The sequence below is a fragment of the Rana temporaria genome, chromosome 11, assembly GCF_905171775.1.
Source record: "Rana temporaria chromosome 11, aRanTem1.1, whole genome shotgun sequence".
NCBI classification, from domain to species: Eukaryota; Metazoa; Chordata; class Amphibia; order Anura; family Ranidae; genus Rana; species Rana temporaria.
The window spans coordinates 152,880,169-152,900,502 of NC_053499.1; the positions used below are offsets into that span (position 1 = coordinate 152,880,169).

At 49.9% G+C, this 20,334-nt stretch overlaps 1 protein-coding gene across 1 annotated transcript; it reads right to left on the bottom strand.

Annotated features, from left to right (window-relative positions):
* Positions 1-15,248: 15,248 nt before the first annotated feature.
* On the bottom strand, positions 15,249-20,133 carry LOC120917890 (cytochrome b-c1 complex subunit Rieske, mitochondrial). The gene is made up of 2 exons (XM_040329478.1): positions 19,863-20,133; positions 15,249-16,086 (listed from the first exon to the last, which is right to left on the bottom strand). The coding sequence occupies exons 1-2, from the start codon at positions 20,056-20,058 to the stop codon at positions 15,476-15,478; spliced, it is 807 nt and encodes a 268-aa protein (XP_040185412.1). The 5' UTR covers positions 20,059-20,133; the 3' UTR covers positions 15,249-15,475.
* Positions 20,134-20,334: the final 201 nt, after the last annotated feature.

The following is a 20,334-nucleotide window of genomic DNA, read 5'->3' on the forward strand; positions in this document are numbered from 1 at the left end:
AATTAGGCGGGCTTGCGCCAAAGGATTTACGCTACGCCGCCGCAACTTTACAGGCAAGTTCTTTGTGAATAAAGCACTTGCCTGTAAATCTTGCGGCGGTGTAACGTAAATGACTTACGTTACGCCGCCGCAGTTTTGCGCGATTCTACGAGAATCTGGGCCAGTGTTCAAACCACACATGTGATGTATTTCTGTGATCGTTAGAGCGAGAGAAATAATTCTAGTGCAAGACCCCCTCTAAGGCCCCTTTCAGACTGGGGCGGGAGCCGCGGTAGCTGTATACCGCTGGGATTGCCGCGGGAATCGGCCGTTAGCGGTGCGGTATTAACCCCCGCTAGTGGCCGATAAAGGGTTAATACCGCCCGCAATGCGCCTCTATAGACGTTGCGCAATGCGCCTCTTTACGACGTTTACGTAAGGGTTTTCCCGGCGCATAGTTACCCCTGCTTCTATGAGGCGCAGCCAATGTTAAGTATGGACGTCGTTTGCGTAAGTCGATTCACAAAAGCGCTCGACGCAAGTTACGCTCACGCCGAAACCAATGACGTCCTAGCGACGTCACTGGGAGCAATGCACGCCGGGAAAATTCGTGGACGCGCCTGATTTAAATACTACACTCCCCCTAGCCGCGGAATTTGAATTCCGCCGGGGGATTTACGATCCGCCAGCCGCAAGTTTGGAGGTAAGTGTTTTGTGAATTACCCACTTGCCTCTAAAACTTGCGGCGGCGGATCTTAAATCAGATAGATTACGCGGATCTAAAGATCCGCTGATCTATCTGAATCTGGCCCACGGTCCGTACGCGAGAAAGGGACCTTACTGATGTGCGCTGATGAGGCTGCACTGATGGACACTGATTAGGTGGCACTAATGAGGAGGCACTAATATGCCTCCTCAGGGGGTATAAAGACCAGAACTGAAATTCACAATTGTTAAATATTTATTTACATTTTTTCCAGTTTTATGAAAATTGTTTTTGATGGGTGAAAATGTTTATTTTTGTTTGGCTCGGAGGTCATGCCGGCAATTTTTGTTCGCTGTTGGCTAAGAGGCTATAAAACGCTCGTAGTTTATTTACAAAGTAAAAAAAAAGAAAAAAAATGCGTGTATTTTCTGGGTTTAACAACCCGATCTTTGATCAGGAGAGAAGATGTGTGTTTTAGCATCCAGATAAAAGGCTCTATTGAGGCTCCAAACGCCTTCTCCACCGATCTCGGCTAGAAAATAGTGGAGGGGGGGGGCTTGGCCTGACTTCACAGAAAGCTCATCTTCCCCGATAAAGGAAGAAGGAGACTTTGTGAGCTTCCCAGGCTGCTTGTCCAGCTGAGTGGAGGTCAGAGGGAAGTGGTGGCCCTTTGTGTTGGGATTACAGTGACATCATTGTGTTTGGGTGGCATGCAGGGCTGTGTAGAAGTTGTATGGCGAGCGCGTTTATAGTCATGTCTGACCCAAGCCTTCTGTGATACCGGGCTCTCCCGCAGAGCGCAATCACAATGATACGATGACCTCTGAATTCATCATTCTCTGCAATGGAGGTCACTTCCTCTGCCCGATTCCTAAGGGCTGCTTCACAACATAGGCAATACATAGCACAGAGGGGCAGATCCACAAAGAAATTATGCCGGCGTATCTACTGATACGCCGGCGTAATTTAAAAAATTCCCGCGTCGTATCTTTGGTTTGAATCCTCAAAACAAGATACGACGGCATCTGGGTTAGATCCGACAGGCGTACGCCTTAGTACGCCTGTCGGATCTAAGATTCAATTTTCCGGCGGCCGCTGGGTGGCGTTCACGTCGTATAAAAAGAAATATAAAAACAAATCAAAAGTATATAAGCAGAGAAAACATTTTAGTGGTTCTAATAAAAGAACTAGTCTAACTTAAAAATAGGAATTTTGGAATAATCTATCACAATTGCATGCTCCAAACTTTGTGGGAACAGTTTGGAGACGGCCCCTTCCTGTTACAACATGACTGCGCAGCAGTGCACAAAGAAAGGTGTGACGTAGACATGTGCATTCGTTTTCGTTAGAATGCATTTTTGTCCGAAAATCGTGTTTTTTCGTTATCGTTTTAACAAACGATAACGAAAGTGCAAGAAACGAAAACCGAAAGATCCGACATAAAAAATGCTTTATTTTCGTTTTCGTTGCGGTAAAAATTCGATATAGAGAGATTCGACATTATAGGCAAAAGATTCGACATCATAGAGAAAAGATTCGACATTATAGAGAAAAGATTCGACACTATAGAAATAATAGATTCGCATTACAGAGAATAGATTTTGATTTATAAGAAAATAGATTCGACATTATAGAGAATAGATTCGATATTATTACTAGTCATACAACATTCGAATTCTTGTAGGCGGAATATTCGAACGGAAATGTACGATTCAAAGTAAAGATTCGACGTTCCGTCGAATATTTTTTTGACCATTAGACAGAAACAACAAAGATTCGACTTTCCGGCGAAAATTCTTTTGACCATTCGACAGAAACCAAGTATTAATGGATTTTCGGACGAAAGCTATTCCCCAACGAAAAACGAAATAAATCAAAACGATTTTCGGGAGTAACTAAATAAATTTATTTTCCAAACGAAAACGAAAAAACGAAACAAAATATTCCAGTCTGCACATGTCTAGTGTGACGGGAGTCACTTTGGGTGGGGTGGGGGGCCCGTGGAACCCAGAATCCCTTGGGGAGTTTGGGAAACACTTGTTTCAGCTCCCCATGCTCCTCCTATGTCTAAGGCACCCTGTGTCTCTCATAGGGGCACAAGGTGACCAAGAACCCCAGTCTGACCTGTACTAATAGGCAGGGCTTTTGTTTTCAAACAATAGGTACTGGAACTCAACCACGACCCCCCAAACCCCTCCACCACACACACACCATCCAAATCACATCGAAGAGTGGGTGTGGTCAGTCAAATTTCACGAACAGTAGGAGAGTCTTAAAGGGGCATTAAATACCAGGATTGCATTACACACAGAGTGCAGAGCTGTCACTTGGTAAACACAGAACCCCAACTTCTGTGTTTACAAGTGATTGTGATGATAAGCCCCCTCAAGGGTCTAAGTCAGAGGTGGTGGAACTGAGTTCCACCAAGTTCCCCCTGAAAAAAAGCCCTGCTAATAGGACTCACTGTACAACCAAACTGGAATGTTACCTGTGTACCTGTGTTTCAATAAACAGTTCATATTGAGCAACCAAACGAGTACTGCCTTGTTATTGGTTGTCAGCGGTTTGCAATATCTGATATCTATATTCAGACCGGGAGGAAGCAGTATATGACGAAAGCACTCAAGCAGTGTGTGGAACGTTTCATTACACAAGGTCCATATAGACATGAATGAGCGAGTTTGGGGTGGAAGAACTTAACTGGCCTGCCCAGAGTCCTGACCTAAAGGTGATAGAACCCATTTGGGATGAATTATTTTCAGGCAAAAATAAATCTAATTTTACAAAGACTGTATCTGCGTGTGTGTGTGATCCTTGTCAGATTGCTCCCATCATTCCCACCAAAAAATAACAAAATGTCATCAGCATTAACCACTTGCCGACCTCCTCATGTAGATATACGCCAGCAGAATGGCACGTACAGGCACATGTACGTACCCGTACGTCCTCTGCTTGACGTGGGTGGGGGGTCCGCTACATGCGGCGGTCGGTAAGCCTCGGGGAGCGATCCGGGACGAGGGCGCGGCTATTCGTTTAGCCGCCCCGTCGCGATCGCCCCCCAGAGCTGAAGAACGGGGAGAGCCGTGTGTAAACACGGCTTCCCCGTGCTTCACTATGGCGGAGCATCGATCGAGTGATCCCTTTTATTAGGGAGACTCGATCGATGATGTCAGTCCTACAGCCACACCCCCTTAAAGTAGTAAACACACACTAAGTGAACACTAAATGTTACAGCGCCCCCTTGTGTTTAACTCCCAAACTGCAACTGTCATTTTCACAATAAAGAATGCAATTTAAATGCATTTTTTGCTGTGAAAATGGTCCCAAACATGTGTCAAAATTGTCCGAAGTGTCCGCCATAATGTCGCAGTCACGAAAAAAATCGCTGATCGCTGCCATTAGTAGTAAAAAATAAAATAAAAATGCAATAAAACTATCCCCTATTTTGTAAACGCTATAAATTTTGCGCAAACCAACCGATAAACGATTATTGCGATTTTTTTTACCAAAAATAGGTAGAAGAATACGTATCGGCCTAAACTGAGGGAAACAATTTGTTATATATGTTTTTGGGGGATATTTATTATAGCAAAAAGTAAAAAATATTGCATTTTTTTCAAAATTGTCGCTCTATTTTTGTTTATAGCGCAAAAAATAAAAACCGCAGAGGTGATCAAATACCACCAAAAGAAAGCTCTATTTGTGGGCAAAAAAGGACGCCAATTTTGTTTGGGAGCCACGTCGCACGACCGCGCAATTGTCTGTTAAAGCGACGCAGTCCCGAACTGTAAAAACCCCTTGGGTCCTTAGGCAGCATATTGGTCCGGGGCTTAAGTGGTTAATAAATTAAAGATCTGCCAATGATAAGCTTGCAGCCTTGCCTGCTCCCCAGACACCGTCCAGGTCAGGGGGCCACGATTGCCACATGTGTGCCGCAAGAAATCCCGGTGATAAGGATCTGCCGGCTGTTCTCACCCTGATTGTGTATTCCGGGCACAGCCGCGGGCAGCACCTTTCAATAAAATCTCCCATTCTGGAAGAATTGTTTCCGCTCACCTTTCAGTAAATCATAATAATGGTCCATTCCTGTCCAGTCTGGAATATTAAGCTAGAACTCTGGGTATGATATACATACAAAGGACTTTTCCACTTCCATGCCTTTAAGTTACATTCTCTGTTTCCCGCAGAAGGAATTACAGTCTATATCCGTTACTTGGACGGCTTGGATTTAAAGTAAAATTCCTGGCAAAAAAAAAAAGATACATACTTACAATGAGTTTATTTTTTTGGGGGGGAATATTCTGGGGCAACGTCCAAAGAGATGATTGGCTACTTAACCACTTCCATACCGCGCCTATTCTGGCACTTCTCTCCTTCATGTAAAAAATCATAAATCATAATTTACCGTATATGCTAAAAAATTACTCAGATCCCCCAAACATTATATATATATATTTTTTAGCAGACACCCTAGGGAATAAAGTGGCGGTCGTTTCAATTTTTTATCTCGCACGGTATTTGCGCAATAATTTTTCAAACGCCAGTTTTTTTTTTTTTAACGGTTTCATGAATTAAAAAATAACAAAACAGTAAAGTTAGCCCAATATTTTTGTATAGATTGAAAGGTGATGTTACACCGAGTAAATAGATACCTAACTTGTCACGCTTTAAAATTGCGCACACTCATGGAATGGCGCCAAACTTCGGTACTTAAAAAATGTCCATAGGCGGCGATTTAATTGTTTTTTACAGATTACCAGTTTAGAGTTACAAAGAAGGTCTAGAATTATTGCTCTCGCTCTATTGCGTACGCGGCGATACCTGACATGTGTAGTTTGAACAGCGTTTATATATATATGGGAGGGACTTACGTGCATTTTCGCTTCTGAGCGCAAGCTACTGGGGACAGGGGCGTTTTAAAAAAAAATATATTTTTATTTGCTTAATTTTTTTTAATTTTACACTTTTTTTTACATTTCTTTGATCACTTTTATTCCTATTACAAGGAATGTAAACATCCCTTGTACTTGGAATAGTGTGTGACAGGTCCTCTTTATGGGGAGATGCGGGGTCAATCTCTCCTCCAGGAAAAGCATGAGATCAGAAAAAAAATTCACGATCCCATGCTTTCAGCTGTGATTGCGTCTTTGTTTATTTCCGGGTACCCGGGCGTGACATCATAACGTTGCACTCGGGCCTCCCACAGTCATAGAGATGACCGGTGACCGTCTGGTCATCGGAAATCTCTATCGTCATCATCCAGCGGCGGCCGATTCGTTCTACGGGCCACCGATGGCACGGGAGAGCCCGGATGGCGGCGGTAGGGGGGGGGGCATCCCCTCCTGCCGCCTATAAGAACGATCAAGCGGTGGAACCGCTGCTATGATCATTCTTATGGTCCGCAGAATCGCCGCCTGAAGATAAGGATATCTGAATGATGCCTGTAGCTGCACCCATCATTCAGATATCCCCCCTTATGACGTCCTATGGTACGGAAGTGGTTAAAGCTTATTCCAAGTATGGATTACATTGCTTGGACCAATGCAAGTATATACACCCACTGGCCACTTATTAGGTACACCTTGCTAGTACCGGGTTGGACCCCATTTTGCCTTCAGAACTGTCTTCATTCCTTATGGCATAGATTCAACAAGGTGCAGACATCTCAAGTCTCCCGCAACCCGCGGGAGTCTCCCGCAACCCGTGGGAGTCTCCCGCATTTGACGGCGGGGTCACAGACACCCGCGAGTGCGGCATGATCTCCCGGCTGTCAGCCGCAGCAGCCCGAGACGACACCTGCTCCCAGCCAGTACCGGTACCGCGGCTCCCTCCTTCCCTTCTGCGATCGCTTCAGCTACACGCGATGTGCAGGGAGAGTGGGGGAGGAGCAAATGCCCGAGATCCGACTGTCCCCACACGCTACAGTCTGATCTCTCCCCACTGGCTGCACTCACTACAGACCGGACTAAAACCACCTCCTCTTCCTTACAAGTTCACAGACTGGGAGGAAGAGCAGAGGAGGAAGAGGAGAGACACCGCCCTACAGTATCTACCTGGGGCTAAGGTACTGTAAGTAACAGCAGGTACATTGCAGAGGATGGGAAAATGGTGATTAGAGGGGGGGCATTGACAGGTCATCTATGCTGCTAGGAGTGATTTTAGGGAGGGGGGGTAGAGGATATGTGCTGGGGGGCTTTGATTTGGGTAAGAACCAGTGCTAGAAGTAGAAGGAGGGGGCAGATTTGAAGTCTGACCCCCCAGCACAATTCCTCTTCCTTCCCAAAGCGCACTCTAGCACATATCCTCTACCCCCCCCCCCCCAATCAAAGATCCCACCCCAGCTTCATCCATTCTCCCCGATCCCACCCCGGCTCCACCCATCCCCTTCGATCCCATCCTGGCTCCATCAATCCCCTCTGATCCCTTCCCCCCTCCATCCACCCCCTCTGATCCCATCCCAATTCACCCCCTCTGATCCCATTCCAGCTCCATCCCAATTCACCCCCTCCTATCCCATACCAGCTCCATCCACCCCCTCCGATCCCATCCTGGCTCCATCAATCCCGTCTGATCCCTTCCCAGCTCCATACACCCCCTCCGATCCCATCCCGGCTCCATCCACCCCCTCTGATCCCTTCCCGGCTCCATCCACCCCCTCTGATCCCTTCCCGGCTCCATCCACCCCCTCTGATCCCTTCCCGGCTCCATCCACCCCCTCTGATCCCATCCCAATTCACCCCCTCCAATCCCATCCTGGCTCCATCAATCCCCTCTGATCCCTTCCCAGCTCCATTCACCCTCTCTGATCCCATCCCGGCTCCATCCACCCCCTCTGATCTCATCCCAGCTCCATCCCAATTCACCCCCTCCGATCCCATACCAGCTCCATCCACCCCCTCCGATCCCATCCTGGCTCCATAAATCCCCTCTGATCCCATCCCAGCTCCATCCACCCCCTCTGATCCCATCCCGGCTCCATCCACCCCCTCTGATCCCATACCAGCTCCATCCACCCCCTCTGATCCCATACCAGCTCCATCCACCCCCTCCGATCCCATCCCGGCTCCATCCACCCCTCCGAACCCATCACAGCTCCATCCACCCCCTCCCCAATCCCATCCTGGCTCCATCCATCCCCCCATCCCTCAAATCCCGGCTCCATCCATTGTGGCAGGTAAAGGGGGAAGAGCCACACCGATGCACTAGCCTGGCTTAATGCCAGAGGGGGCCGACACCAGCATTTGCTTTTCAATGTTCATTAGACTTAATTAATGTTCAAAGTTTTTTTTAAATGGGATTTCCAACAGGGCCGCGTATTATATGACCTTACTTAGCTACCATTGGAGAGTTATTTGCATTCACTGAAGGAGACAGGCCCAATCACTTTGTAACAGGCCGAGAAGAAGAGGAAAATAAAAAACCTAGTTAAAGCTTTATGTCAAAAGTACGGACAAACCGATGGAGAACAAGTTACTTCATCTGCAGGTAGACGCTATTTCTAGAATATAATCAATAATTATGTCTTCGGATGACAGGAAAACAATGAATCACAGAGACGCCATAGAAGAGAATGTCACGTCGGATTAGGATTGTCAAAGGTTTGTGTTTTTCATCTGAACATGTGTATTTTTTTTAAGGCCAGCTCGATAATTCTCAGAGTTTTGATTGTTATGGCTTTCCATGCGAAATATGGAATTCAAGAGCTTATTAGCCGGGTCTTAGAGAGGTGGGGAAGGAGGGAGAGTCGATAAGAGGGTTACCTTTCATTCACTGATCTCTTCTTTCAGGATTGGTTTAATGAGAGGGCACACCTGGGCACTGCCCGGGGGCCCCAGCTAACATTAGTAACATTATCTTTCACAATATAAAAAAAAAATATTAAAAAAGTGTATTTTTTCCCCAAAAAAGTGCGCTTGTAAGGCTGCTGCGCAAATACGGTCTGAAAGAAAGTATTGCAACGATCGCCATTTTATTCTCTAGGGTGTTAGAATAAAAAATATATATAATGTTTGGGGGTTCTAATTAGAGGGAAGGAGATGGCAGTGAAAAATTACACATTACACATGCTGTTTTACTTGTAATGCCAACGGCCACCACCAGATGGCGCAGGTCACAGAAGGAAGCTTGGCACTTCACAAGGCCGCGGCCTCCATTACTGGCCGTCGCGGGCCCGCCGCGATCGCGCGCCGGGAGCACACTGTGCCTCCGTGCGCCCCCACCTCCCCCGCCGTGCGATTGCCAGGCCCGCGACGGCTGGTAATTGAGGCCGCAAAGCCACAGCCTCAATTACCGGGCGGGCGCCAGGTCACAATTTCTTGTTGCAATTGCGACCTGGCACCCAGATTTTGTCGAGCCCTGCTTTTAGAGTGCCTTAGACAAAACAATGGGCTCCAATCAGATTGCAGCCCAAAGCAAACCAATAGGCCACATCCTCACAGACCCCGGAGTTACAAGCAACATGTTGACTTGGCAAATATCTAAGCCCATACATACTATACAAGAACACTACTGTGAAGTTTTATATCTGTGATTCTAGTAAATGGCACACATCCCCCCCCCCCCCCCCCACTTCTTGATCTTTGGCAGTTCAGACAGTGTAGAGAATTGTTGCAGCAGAGTACACAGCTATTGTACGCGTTTCACCTGCCCTCTAAGAAGGACAACGAATCAACAACTGTAGAACACGGCATCTAATTCCAACAACTGCACTGTGGATAATTAAACTGAACACGGTCAGCCAAACTGAATAACATTAATGACATTTGTTGGAGCAAGGTACGGCGCCACTTTTTTTTTTTCTTTTATCTGGTGATTGGTTTCTATGCAACTGTTTTTAATTCAATTGCTGTCAATGGTAACGCAAGCAAAATGCATGAACAGCGCATCACCTAAACTTCCAATGCACCGGTAAAAGCTTCCCTCTCATAGGAAACTGACAATGACCTTGTTAATGCACTTTTTTTTATTCAGCAAAACAAACTCATCGCAAACCCGTTCTTTGAGAATTCCGTAGGCCGCCATTGCCGACCTTGTTAAGGAAAGGAAGCTGCGTCGCCGTCAATGGCTTCAACGCGGCGGAGTCACCGAGCTAAACAAATCTAAACTTTTCCATCTGTGTGCTTGTCCTATATCAGTGTTTCTCACCTCCAGACTCAGGGGAGGGCTGGGCCAGGGGGCAGGGTGGCGATTGCCTCCCAGGCCACCCTAACTTATGTTCAAAATGCCTGCTACCATTTTATTTTTTATTCTGGTCTTTGAAGTCGGGCTGACCACTAGCTGGTGCATTCCAGGAGTTGTAGTCCACGCTCAAGCTCCCCGTGGGTGGAAAACAGAGCAGCGCAGAGGAAACTACAACACCCTGGGACTGGATTCCTGGAAGCAGACAGAGGCAGGGCATGCCAGGTAGTAGCAATGCAGGGCTGCAGGACTGGGCGCTGGCTGCAACTTGACCCCAGGAGCATTACCCCCGAGGAAGCCGTGGCATGCAAGGAACTGCTGAGCTGAGATCACTGAGGTGAGAGACCCTGACACCCCTAGCTGGCCCCAATCTACCCCCCCGCCCCCCCATACACCCCATGTAACCTGTCCCAGTGATCAGGCTGCATTGATGGGCACTGGTGAGGCTGCATTGAAAAACCAGATGGGCCATGGATGGTGGGCTGATTCGGCGGTACAATGGGCCACTTGACTTGCCCCCCCAGGCCTAAGGCTGCCAGCCCTCCCCTGCCTCCAGTCCTCAAGGCGCCCCAACAAGTCTTGTTTTTAGGCTTTCTATTATTTTGCACAGGTGATTTGATCAGTTTTACTGCCTTAGTAAATTCCCACAGCCGCTTCCTCTGAGGAAAATCCTGAAAACATGACCTGTTGGGGCGCCTTGAGGACTGGAGTTGAGAAACACTGTCCTAGATCAAAGGCTCACCAAGTATCGGAGACGGAATAACGGAAATTTGTTGGTGTCAAAAAACTTAGCATCATTTTCCCGTCCTGATTACCTGCATGGCAGCAAAGGATGCATTCCAGGTGTTGGGTAGGCTGGTTATGGAACAAATGGAGAGAATCAACCTCAAAATTTATGGTAAAGGAGTCCTATGGGGTAGGAGCAAGGGCGGGGTCTGCCCATTATTCTGCTACTTTAGTTGGAATATCAGTACTTTCTGGTGTTTTCAGGGCAGCCCTCAACCTCCATCAACCCGAAAAAAATCAAGGGAGGAATGGAAACCAATAGCCTGCAGGGCATTTACATGAAATGGTTTTTAAAAAAATACAGTGGAACCTTGGATTATGAGTATAATCCGTTACATGAGAATGCTTGTAATCCAAAGCACTTGCATATCAAAGCAAGTTTCCCCATAGAAGTCAATGGAAAGAAAGATAATTTGTTCCGCATTGACTTCTATGGCATGCAATACCGTATGTGGCCATGGGGGGAGCTGTAGAGACACGGCAATACTCGGGGACAGCCCTGATCTCGGAAACTTGTGCACGGAGCATTTCTCAACGGCTCCAAACCGTTCCGGGTGTCACCGTCTCACCTCTCCCCGTTCTTCAGCTCCGGGGACCGATCGCGGGACTCCAACGGCGATCGGCTCCGCAAGTCCTGCGGTCACGGACCTTCGGACCGGGTCGTGGGCGCACTCCCAGGACCCACGGCTGGGCACTTAAAGAGGACGTACAGGTATGTGCTTGTGCCCAGCCGTGCCATTCTGCCGACGTATATCTGCAGGAGGCGGTCCTTAAGTGGTTAAGCAAGCATGTAGTAATGATGGTCAGGAAGATAGTCACAGGAATGATATCCTAGAGTAGGTCACAAGGTTCTCCACGCCAGCCGGGCAACTTGTCAAATTATGAACTCCGACATCCATAAAACACAAAAGACCTCCACATAGCGTAAAACCATTTGCCCACAGATTTTAATAAAAAGGTAGAAAACTTGCATAGATATTGGGAATCAATAAAAACATCTCCTTGTAGTGATCCTATAAGCTTAGAAAGAAGAAAGGGGTCCAATAACATGGAGCGTACTCAGAGCCGACACGTTTCGTCCACAAAGACTTCACCTAGGGTGGAGTCACACCCCCCGGGTTGATGTCTTTGTAGACGAAACGCTTGTCGTCGCGCCCTCTCTTCTTTCAAAGCTTATGTGATCGCTACAAGATGTTTTTATTGATGCCCAATATCCCGTTACCTATGTACGTTTTCTACCTTTTAATGAAATCCGTGGCCAAAACGGTTTTACACTATGTGGAGGGCTCTTTTTTTTTTTTTTATGGATGTCGGAGTTATAATTTGACAAGTGGCCCGGCTGGCGTGGAGAACCTTGCTGTCTACTCTTGGATATCATCCCTGCGACTACCATCCCGATCATCATTACTACACGCTTGGTTAAAGCTGCCTTATGGCAAGCGCATTCAATTTCCTCTCCTGGGGGGTGGATGCACCGTCGTGGTGACTCCTTAAAGCAGAGGTGCGCCAAAAAAAAAAAATTATTAAAATCCAGCAGCTACAAACACTGCAGCTGCTGACTTTTTATAAATGGACACTTACCTGTCCAGGGTGCCTGCGATGTCGGCAGCCGAAGCCAATCGTCTCTCGGCTGCCCCCGCCATCCTCGGTGAGGGAACCAGAAAATTAAGCCTTGCGACTTCACTTCCTGGTTCCCTACTGCACATGTGCGTCCTCACTGGTCCCTTCTGTCTTCTGGGACCTGTGTGGGACAGTGTAGGTGCAGGAAGTGGCGTAGGCCACCACGGTGATCTATGCCAGGAAGTGGGAGCAAATACCTGTATTAGACATTTATCCGCTTCCTCCTCCCCCTGAAAGGTGCCAAATGTGACACGGAGGGATTCCAAAAAGCGGAAGTTCCATTTTTGGGTGGAACTCCACTTTAAGTCAACGTTTGATTTTTTTTTCCATAATCACCATGAATATGAACTTTTGTCATTAGTTTGGACTACTTGACGAGATGACGTAGCGTCACATTTTCATGCGGATATGTCATTGTTTTTTTAGGGGTGCAACGGATCAAAAAACTCACGGTTCGGGTGGTTACTCGGATCAGGAGTCACGGATCGGATTGGCAGTAGATCCCCTACTGTAATATTCACAGCTCCCCCACTGTAATATCCACATCTCTCCTCCCCCCACTAATATCCACATCTCTCCCCCACACTGTAATATCCACATCTCCCCCACTGCAGTGGCATCACTAGGGTTGGTGTCACCCGGTGCAGAAAAAAAAATGGTGACACGCGCCCCCCCCCCCCCCCCAACTATAGTCCCCCCTCAGTAAACACCCTCATTGCAGACACCCCCCCCCAAGGTAGTACAGACAGACCCCATTCCCCCCCCCAGGTAGTAGAGAGACCCCCCATCCCCCCAGGTAGTACAGACAGGCTCCACACCACCCCCCCCCCCCCAGGTAGTACAGACAGACCCCCCCCCCCAGGTAGTACAGACAGACCCCCCCCCCAGGTAGTACAGACAGACACCCCCAGGAGTATGACTCCCAGCGGTCTGTCCCACGAGTGCTGGCTCCTCCTCCTCTGTGGGTGTAAACAGAGAGGAGGGCCGCAGCCGGGTGTACCAAGATGGCCACGGCTCCGGAGCTAAGCCGAAGCCTTTCCTAATGTTATGGCTGCGGCCCCAAAGCTAAGCCGAAGCTGCGGCTATAACATTAGGAAAGGCCGCGGCTTCGGCCTAGCTACGGAGCCGTGGCAATCCGCGGATCACAGTGTGTGCCGATCCAAAGGGGGTGACCCGTTCGGATAACGCATCAACTGTGATCTGTTGCACCACTAGCTGTTTTAGATATATTTAGCACTGCCCTTTTGTATCTCATGGAGGGCATTTACATCCAAGTGTCCCTTTGTACAAATACACATCTATTATCAACCTGCACTGTGGCTCTTTGCATTCACTCACATTACACCTCAGAGCTGTAAAGGAAGTTGAAGCGGTTCAAGACTTCTCTCCACCAGGTGCTTCCATCACAGGGCCACCTAGGAACAGATGGCTATGGTTATAAAGCCCAGCTTGTGTCAAGGACTGTGGAGCCTGTGCTGAATGCTAAAGAATCACCATTGAGGGCCACCACCACACTTTTTTTTAGTAGTGGCCCAGGGCAAATACCCCCGGCACAAACCCAGTGATATCTACAGATTAAGCTTTGGGGGTACAGAGCCTCATCGTTGCATCTCATCCATTCTGTAAAGTAAGGTATTTACCATGTTATGTACGCCCCAGAAATGCACCAGGCAAGTAGATGTTTCAGACTTTTAATTCTCTTTCTGGGGCTTATCCACAGCAACATGCATGACCTTCCTTGTGTGTTAAAGTGTAGTTCCACTCAAAAGTGGAGCTTTCGCTTTAAACACTCCTCAGCCCCTTAAAATGCCACATTTGTCATGCAATTTTTTTGGGGGGGAGTGGGGGCTTTGGTAGGAGTGGGCCTTCCTGTCCCACTTCTTACTTCCGCCTAGGCGACTCCTCCTCTGCCCCTAGGCGACTCCTTCATTGGTTATCGCTGCTGGCTGCAGGTGTCACTCCAGTACAACCACTTCAACAGAATGACGTAAAAGGTACGCGATTTTGCGTGAAGTGGTTAAAGTTACACCCAAGTAGGGCTGGGAAAAAAAACTATTTGAATCTTGAAGCGAGTCGCAAGGGCAAATCGATTCAAATTTTGATCAAATCGATTTTTTACATAGGTCGGTGCTCCACGGACTAGGCCGAAGCCTCGCCTAAAAAATCCTGCTCGCCGCGATCCTGTGAAAAGGATTTTTTTAGGCGAGGCTGCGGCTTGGGCCTAAGCCTAACCTAAAAAATCCTGTCCGCAGTGATCCTGGGAAAGAGCCGCAAGGCTGGACGCTGCTCGCGGCCTTTTCTCAGGATCGCGGCGATCTGCAAGCAGGGTTTTTTTTAGGCGAGGCCGAAGCCTCACCTAAAAAATTATGCCCGCTGCGAGGTTGGACGCCACTCCGCCCTTTTCCCAGGATCGCGGCGAGCTGCAGGCAGTGTTTTTTAAGGCAAGGCTGCGGCCTAGTCCGCGTCCTTTCTTCAGGATCGCAGCGGACTAGACCGAAGCCTCGGCTAAAAAATCCTGCCTGCCGCTTGCCACAATCCTGGGAAAGGGCCGCAAGGCTGGACGCCGCTCGCGGCCTTTTCTCAGGATCGCGGCGAGCTGCAGGCAGTGTTTTTTTAGGCAAGGCTGCGGCCTAGTCCGCGTCCTTTCTTCAGGATCGCAGCGGACTAGACCGAAGCCTCGGCTAAAAAATCCTGCAGCTCGCCGCAATCCTGGGAAAGGGCCGCAAGGCTGGACGCCGCTCTCTGCCTTTTTTAGGAGAGGCCGCGTGCCCCCCCCCCCCCATAAGCACTACAAATGCAAACACATCGGGGCACCTCTGCACAAAAACATTGATTGTGATACAAGTTACACATCACCGCACAAACTTTTTAGCCGTCTCCTAGATTCAAAGCTCATTTGTCACGCCCCGTTCTGTCACTTCTGGTTTGCATCATCTTAGTTTCAACAATCACAGGAGAATAAAAACCACAATCAGGGCCGTTACAGTGTAAAGTCAGAATTTAATGTTTTCTTTGTACAGGATGTCAGAGGAGCTGACACTCTATTATCACACTGTACAGCAGAAACCAGACAGAGATCTCCATATCTAGTGTGGTGGCTTATTATTAAAATATTGAGCACCGATCTTTAAAAGCATGAAAACGTCATGAAAGACAGGAACACAGATTAACAGCAATAACCCGAATCCCTCCTCGAAGGGTAAAAGTCTACCCAACTATTACAAGCTCTTCAGTTGGAAACTCGTAAAAGGGAACCTCCAGGTTCAGAGGCGCCGGGCCCTTTCTAATCCGCCCAGATGCGTCATAATGGGAGCCGTGACACGGGCAGTAATAGCCGCCGTAATCTCCCGCGTTGGCTATGGGGACACACCCCAGGTGAGTGCAGACTCCGATGAGGATGGCCCACTCGGGTTTCTTCACCCTGTCAAGGTCGTGCTGTGGGTCCCTCAACTCGCTCAATTCGACGGCGGCCTCCTGCTCGATCTCCTTGGCCGTCCTGTGACGGATGAACAGAGGCTTGCCTCGCCATTTGAAGCACACGTTCTTTCCCTCTGGGATCTCGGACAGCTTCACTTCGATCTTCGACATGGCCAGGACGTCGGCGGAGGCGCTCATGCTGGAGACGAACTGGGAGACGACGCTCTTTGCGACGTAGGCCGTGGTGACTGTGGCAAGGCCGGTGACCAGGTAAGAGTAAGCCTTCCTGGAATTATCGCTGGGCTGCGAGGACTTGGTGCTGTCGGCGACGTCAGAGCGGCGGTAGTCCGAGAATTCTGGGACGGTGACATCGCTGTGTAAGTAGCGAACGGAAGAGGGACCTGTGAAGAGCAAGAGAGAAAAAAGTTACATCTAAAAGTGCAAATTAAGTGTTCGAGACGCAAAGAAGAAGTTCATGTTTACACAGAAGATGCAACTGAACTAAAAGCAAAATATCATGGCCACCCCTTCGTGCTCGCTGCCATGCCAAGTGCTACCGGTGTAGCACCGAAGCCCTGGAGTATCCATCGTAATGCTTGCAAGTGCTCCTTGGTCACATGACCATGCTGACCAACAGATGTGCATCTGAGGTTTCTTCCAATTTAGGGCCAGATTCAGGTAGAATTGCGTAAATCTGCGGCGGCGTAACGTATCACATTTACGTTACACCGCCGCAAGTTTTACGGGCAAGTGCTTGATTCACAAAGCACTTGCCTGTAAACTTGCAGCGGCGTAGCGTAAATCCGTCCGGCGCAAGCCCGCCTAATTCAAATTAGGCGCGTTCCCGCGCCGAACGTACTGCGCATGCTCCGTTTTGAAATTTCCCCGCCGTGCTTTGCGCGAAATGACGTCGCACCGACGTAATTTTTTGAACGGCGACGTGCGCTACGTCCTTTCCTATTCACGGACTACTTACGCAAAAAAAAATAAAAAATGTAAAATTCGACGCGGGAACGACGGCCATACTTTAACATGGCAAGTCTAAATATAAGCCAAGAAATAGCAGCTTTAACTATACGCCGGGAAAAGACGACTAGCGACGACGCAAGAGAATGCGACAACTGCGCGCAACTTTGTGGATCGCCGTAAACAGCTAATTAGCATACCAGACGCGGAAAACTACGCAAACTCCACACAGCAGGCGCCGAAGTATTGAACCTACGATCCGAAGGCGTACGAAGCCGTCGTATCAGACAGAAACACGGGCCACCAAGTCTCCAAGCTTGGAGGACTCCCTCATTACCAGCCTTAAGACTCCATATCCAAGCAGGCCTCGTCTGGAAGTTTCCCCACCACAACCCCCTGCTGCAACCCACCAACTTCATTCCACAACATGGATGAGACCCCCCCCCCCCTCCATATTGAGGTAGACCTGCAAACCTATCCTGGAAGATTTCCCCCACCACAATCCCCTGCCTGGGAGACCTTCACTGCCATTTCACAGCCTTGGAGAGATCCCTTCGCCCCTCAGATTCCACCACAACCTGAAAGATACCATACAAGAATCAACAAGCCCGGCCTGGAAGATTCACCCACAACCTGAAAGATACCATCAACAAGCCCGGCCTGGAAGATTCACCCACAACCTGAAAGATACCATCAACAAGCCCGGCCTGGAAGATTCACCCACAACCTGAAAGATACCATCAACAAGCCCGGCCTGGAAGATTCACCCACAACCTGAAAGATACCATCAACAAGCCCGGCCTGGAAGATTCACCCACGGCCCCCTGCCAGGCTGCGCCATTTCACAGCCTAGAAGAGACATCCCCCGACCCCCATCCTGGAAGACTGCACACACCTAACTGCACACTCTCAAATAGCCCCCCCCCCCCCCAGCCTGGAAGACTATATTAAGGTAGACCCTGCAAACCCAACCTGGAAGACTACACATAACTCCCCTGCCTGGAAGCAACCCAATTCTATACACCATGGAAGAGAAACCTTCCTGGAAGGCTGCACATTGGAGAAGACACTGCAAGTCCAACCTGGACGATTAGTCCCCCCCCCCCTTGAGCCAAGCTTGGAAGACTCAATATGGGAGAAGCCCAGCCTGGATGATTGCCCCAGAAGACCACCTACCTTGTCCCATTCCCAGAAAAGACTTCCAATGGCCTAGCCTGGAAGATTCCCCCAACTACAATTTCCCATCTGGGTGACCCACAACTTCCTCCTTTGTCCTGGAAGACATATTGGGGAAGACCCTGCAAGCCTCAAAGATTCCTCACCACATTCCACCAAAAGACCCCCTCCCCCCTCAAACCTGGAAGACTCAATATTGGACAAGACCCTACAAGCCTAGCCCGGAAGATTCCCCCAGAAGACCACCCACTTTGTTCCATGCCTATAAGACTTCCCATGGCCCAGACTGGAAGATTCCCCAACTACAACCTGTCTAGGTGACCCCCAATTTCATTGCACACCTGGAAGACTCCATGTTGCAGTAGGCCATGTAAGCTTAGCCTGGAAATGACCCGTTTCTCCCCCAGCGTAGAAGGCCCTGCAATTACTGCCTGGAAGATTTCCCAACCACAATGACCCCTTCCTGGAAGAGCTTCAATTCCATGAAAGAAAGACCCCCTCCCCAAGCCTGGAAGACCTAATATTGGAGAAGACCCTGCAAGCCTAGCCTGAAAGGTTCCCCAGAAAACCACCCACTTTGTTCCATGCCCGGAAAAGACTCCCCATGGCCCAGCCTGGAAGATTCCCCAACTACAGTCTCCTGTCAGGGTGACCCCAAACTTCACGGCACACCTGGATGACTCCATATTGCAAGAGGCCTTTTCTCCCCCCGCCTAGGAGGCCCTGTGTGGAAGATTTCCCCAACCACAGCCCCCCTTCCTGGAAGATCCCCAATCCCTTCCTGAAGAGACCTCCCTCCCCCAATCCTGGAAGACTTCATACCACCCAGCCAGGAAGACCCCTTCCTCCTCCAGCCTGGAAGATCCTGGAGGTCTATCACAAGGTAGACCCTTCCTCCTCCAGCCTGGAAGAATCTGGAGGTCTATCACAGGGTAGGCCCTTCCTCCTCCAGCCAGGAGGCCTATCACAAGGAAGGCCCTTCCTCCTCCAGCCTGGAAGATTCTGGAGGTATATCACAGGGTAGGCCCTTCCTCCTCCAGCCTGGAGGTCCATCACAAGGAAGGCCCTCCCTCCTCCAGCCTGGAGGTCCATCACAAGGAAGGCCCTCCCTCCTCCAGCCTGGAAGACCCTGGAGGTCTATCACAAGGTAGGCCCTCCCTCCTCCAGCCTGGAAGACCCTGGAGGTCTATCACAAGGTAGGCCCTCCCTCCTCCAGCCTGGAAGACCCTGGAGGTCTATCACAAGGTAGGCCCTCCCTCCTCCAGCCTGGAAGACCCTGGAGGTATATCACAATGTAGGCCCTTCCTCCTCCAGCCTGGAAGACCCTGGAGGTCTATCACAAGGTAGGCCCTCCCTCCTCCTGCCTGGAAGACCCTGGAGGTCTATCACAAGGTAGGCCCTTCCTCCTCCAGCCTGGAAGACCCTGGAGGTCTATCACAAGGTAGGCCCTTCCTCCTCCAGCCTGGAAGGCCCTGGAGGTCTATCACAAGGTAGGCCCTCCCTCCTCCAGCCTGGAAGATTCTGGAGGTATATCACAATGTAGGCCCTTCCTCCTCCAGCCTGGAAGACCCTGGAGGTCTATCACAAGGTAGGCCCTCCCTCCTCCAGCCTGGAAGACCCTGGAGGTCTATCACAAGGAAGGCCCTCCCTCCTCCAGCCTGGAGGTCTATCACAAGGTAGGCCCTTCCTCCTCCTGCCTGGAAGACCCTGGAGGTCTATCACAAGGTAGGCCCTCCCTCCTCCAGCCTGGAAGACCCTGGAGGTCTATCACAAGGTAGGCCCTTCCACCTCCTGCCTGGAAGACCCTGGAGTTCTATCACAAGGTAGGCCCTTCCACCTCCTGCCTGGAAGACCCTGGAGGTCTATCACAAGGTAGGCCCTTCCACCTCCTGCCTGGAAGTCTATCACAAGGTAGGCCCTTCCTCCTCCTGCCTGGAAGACCCCACCTGGAAGATTCTCCCACCACAGTACCCTGCCCTGGAAGACCAGCCCACAACTTCCCCAAACCCCCTCTGGAAGATCCCCTCAGACTTACCGCTGATCCGGGCGGTGGCGGAGATGGGCCCCCGGGCGCTCTGGCCCCTCACAGTCGTTCTCTTGACATCCAGCGGCACCTTCTCCCCGTGTGACACCACCCCGGACACCAGCGGCTTCAGCTGCCCGGCCACGGCGTACGAGGTGGCGGAGAGGTACGGGGAGAGCGCTCCGGAGCGGGTGGCCAGGGACAACATGGCTGCGGCGGCACCTTGGAAGAATCAATCGGAACACCGGTCACAGCGACCTTTTACCGGAAGCGGAAGTGCTGTAAGAGGGCTGCGCGGTGACGTCGGGGAGAGACGCAGGGCGGGGTGTGAGAAGCCAGACCGGCGCGTGTGCCAGGGAGTGGGCGGGGCTTTGCAGCCGAGAAGCTGGTCACGTGCTGAGTGCCCTTGTCCCAGGCTGTGGAGAGAGTGTGTGACGCTCAGTGACCTCTGATGAGTCTGCGCAGAAACTCCTAAGGACTGGAC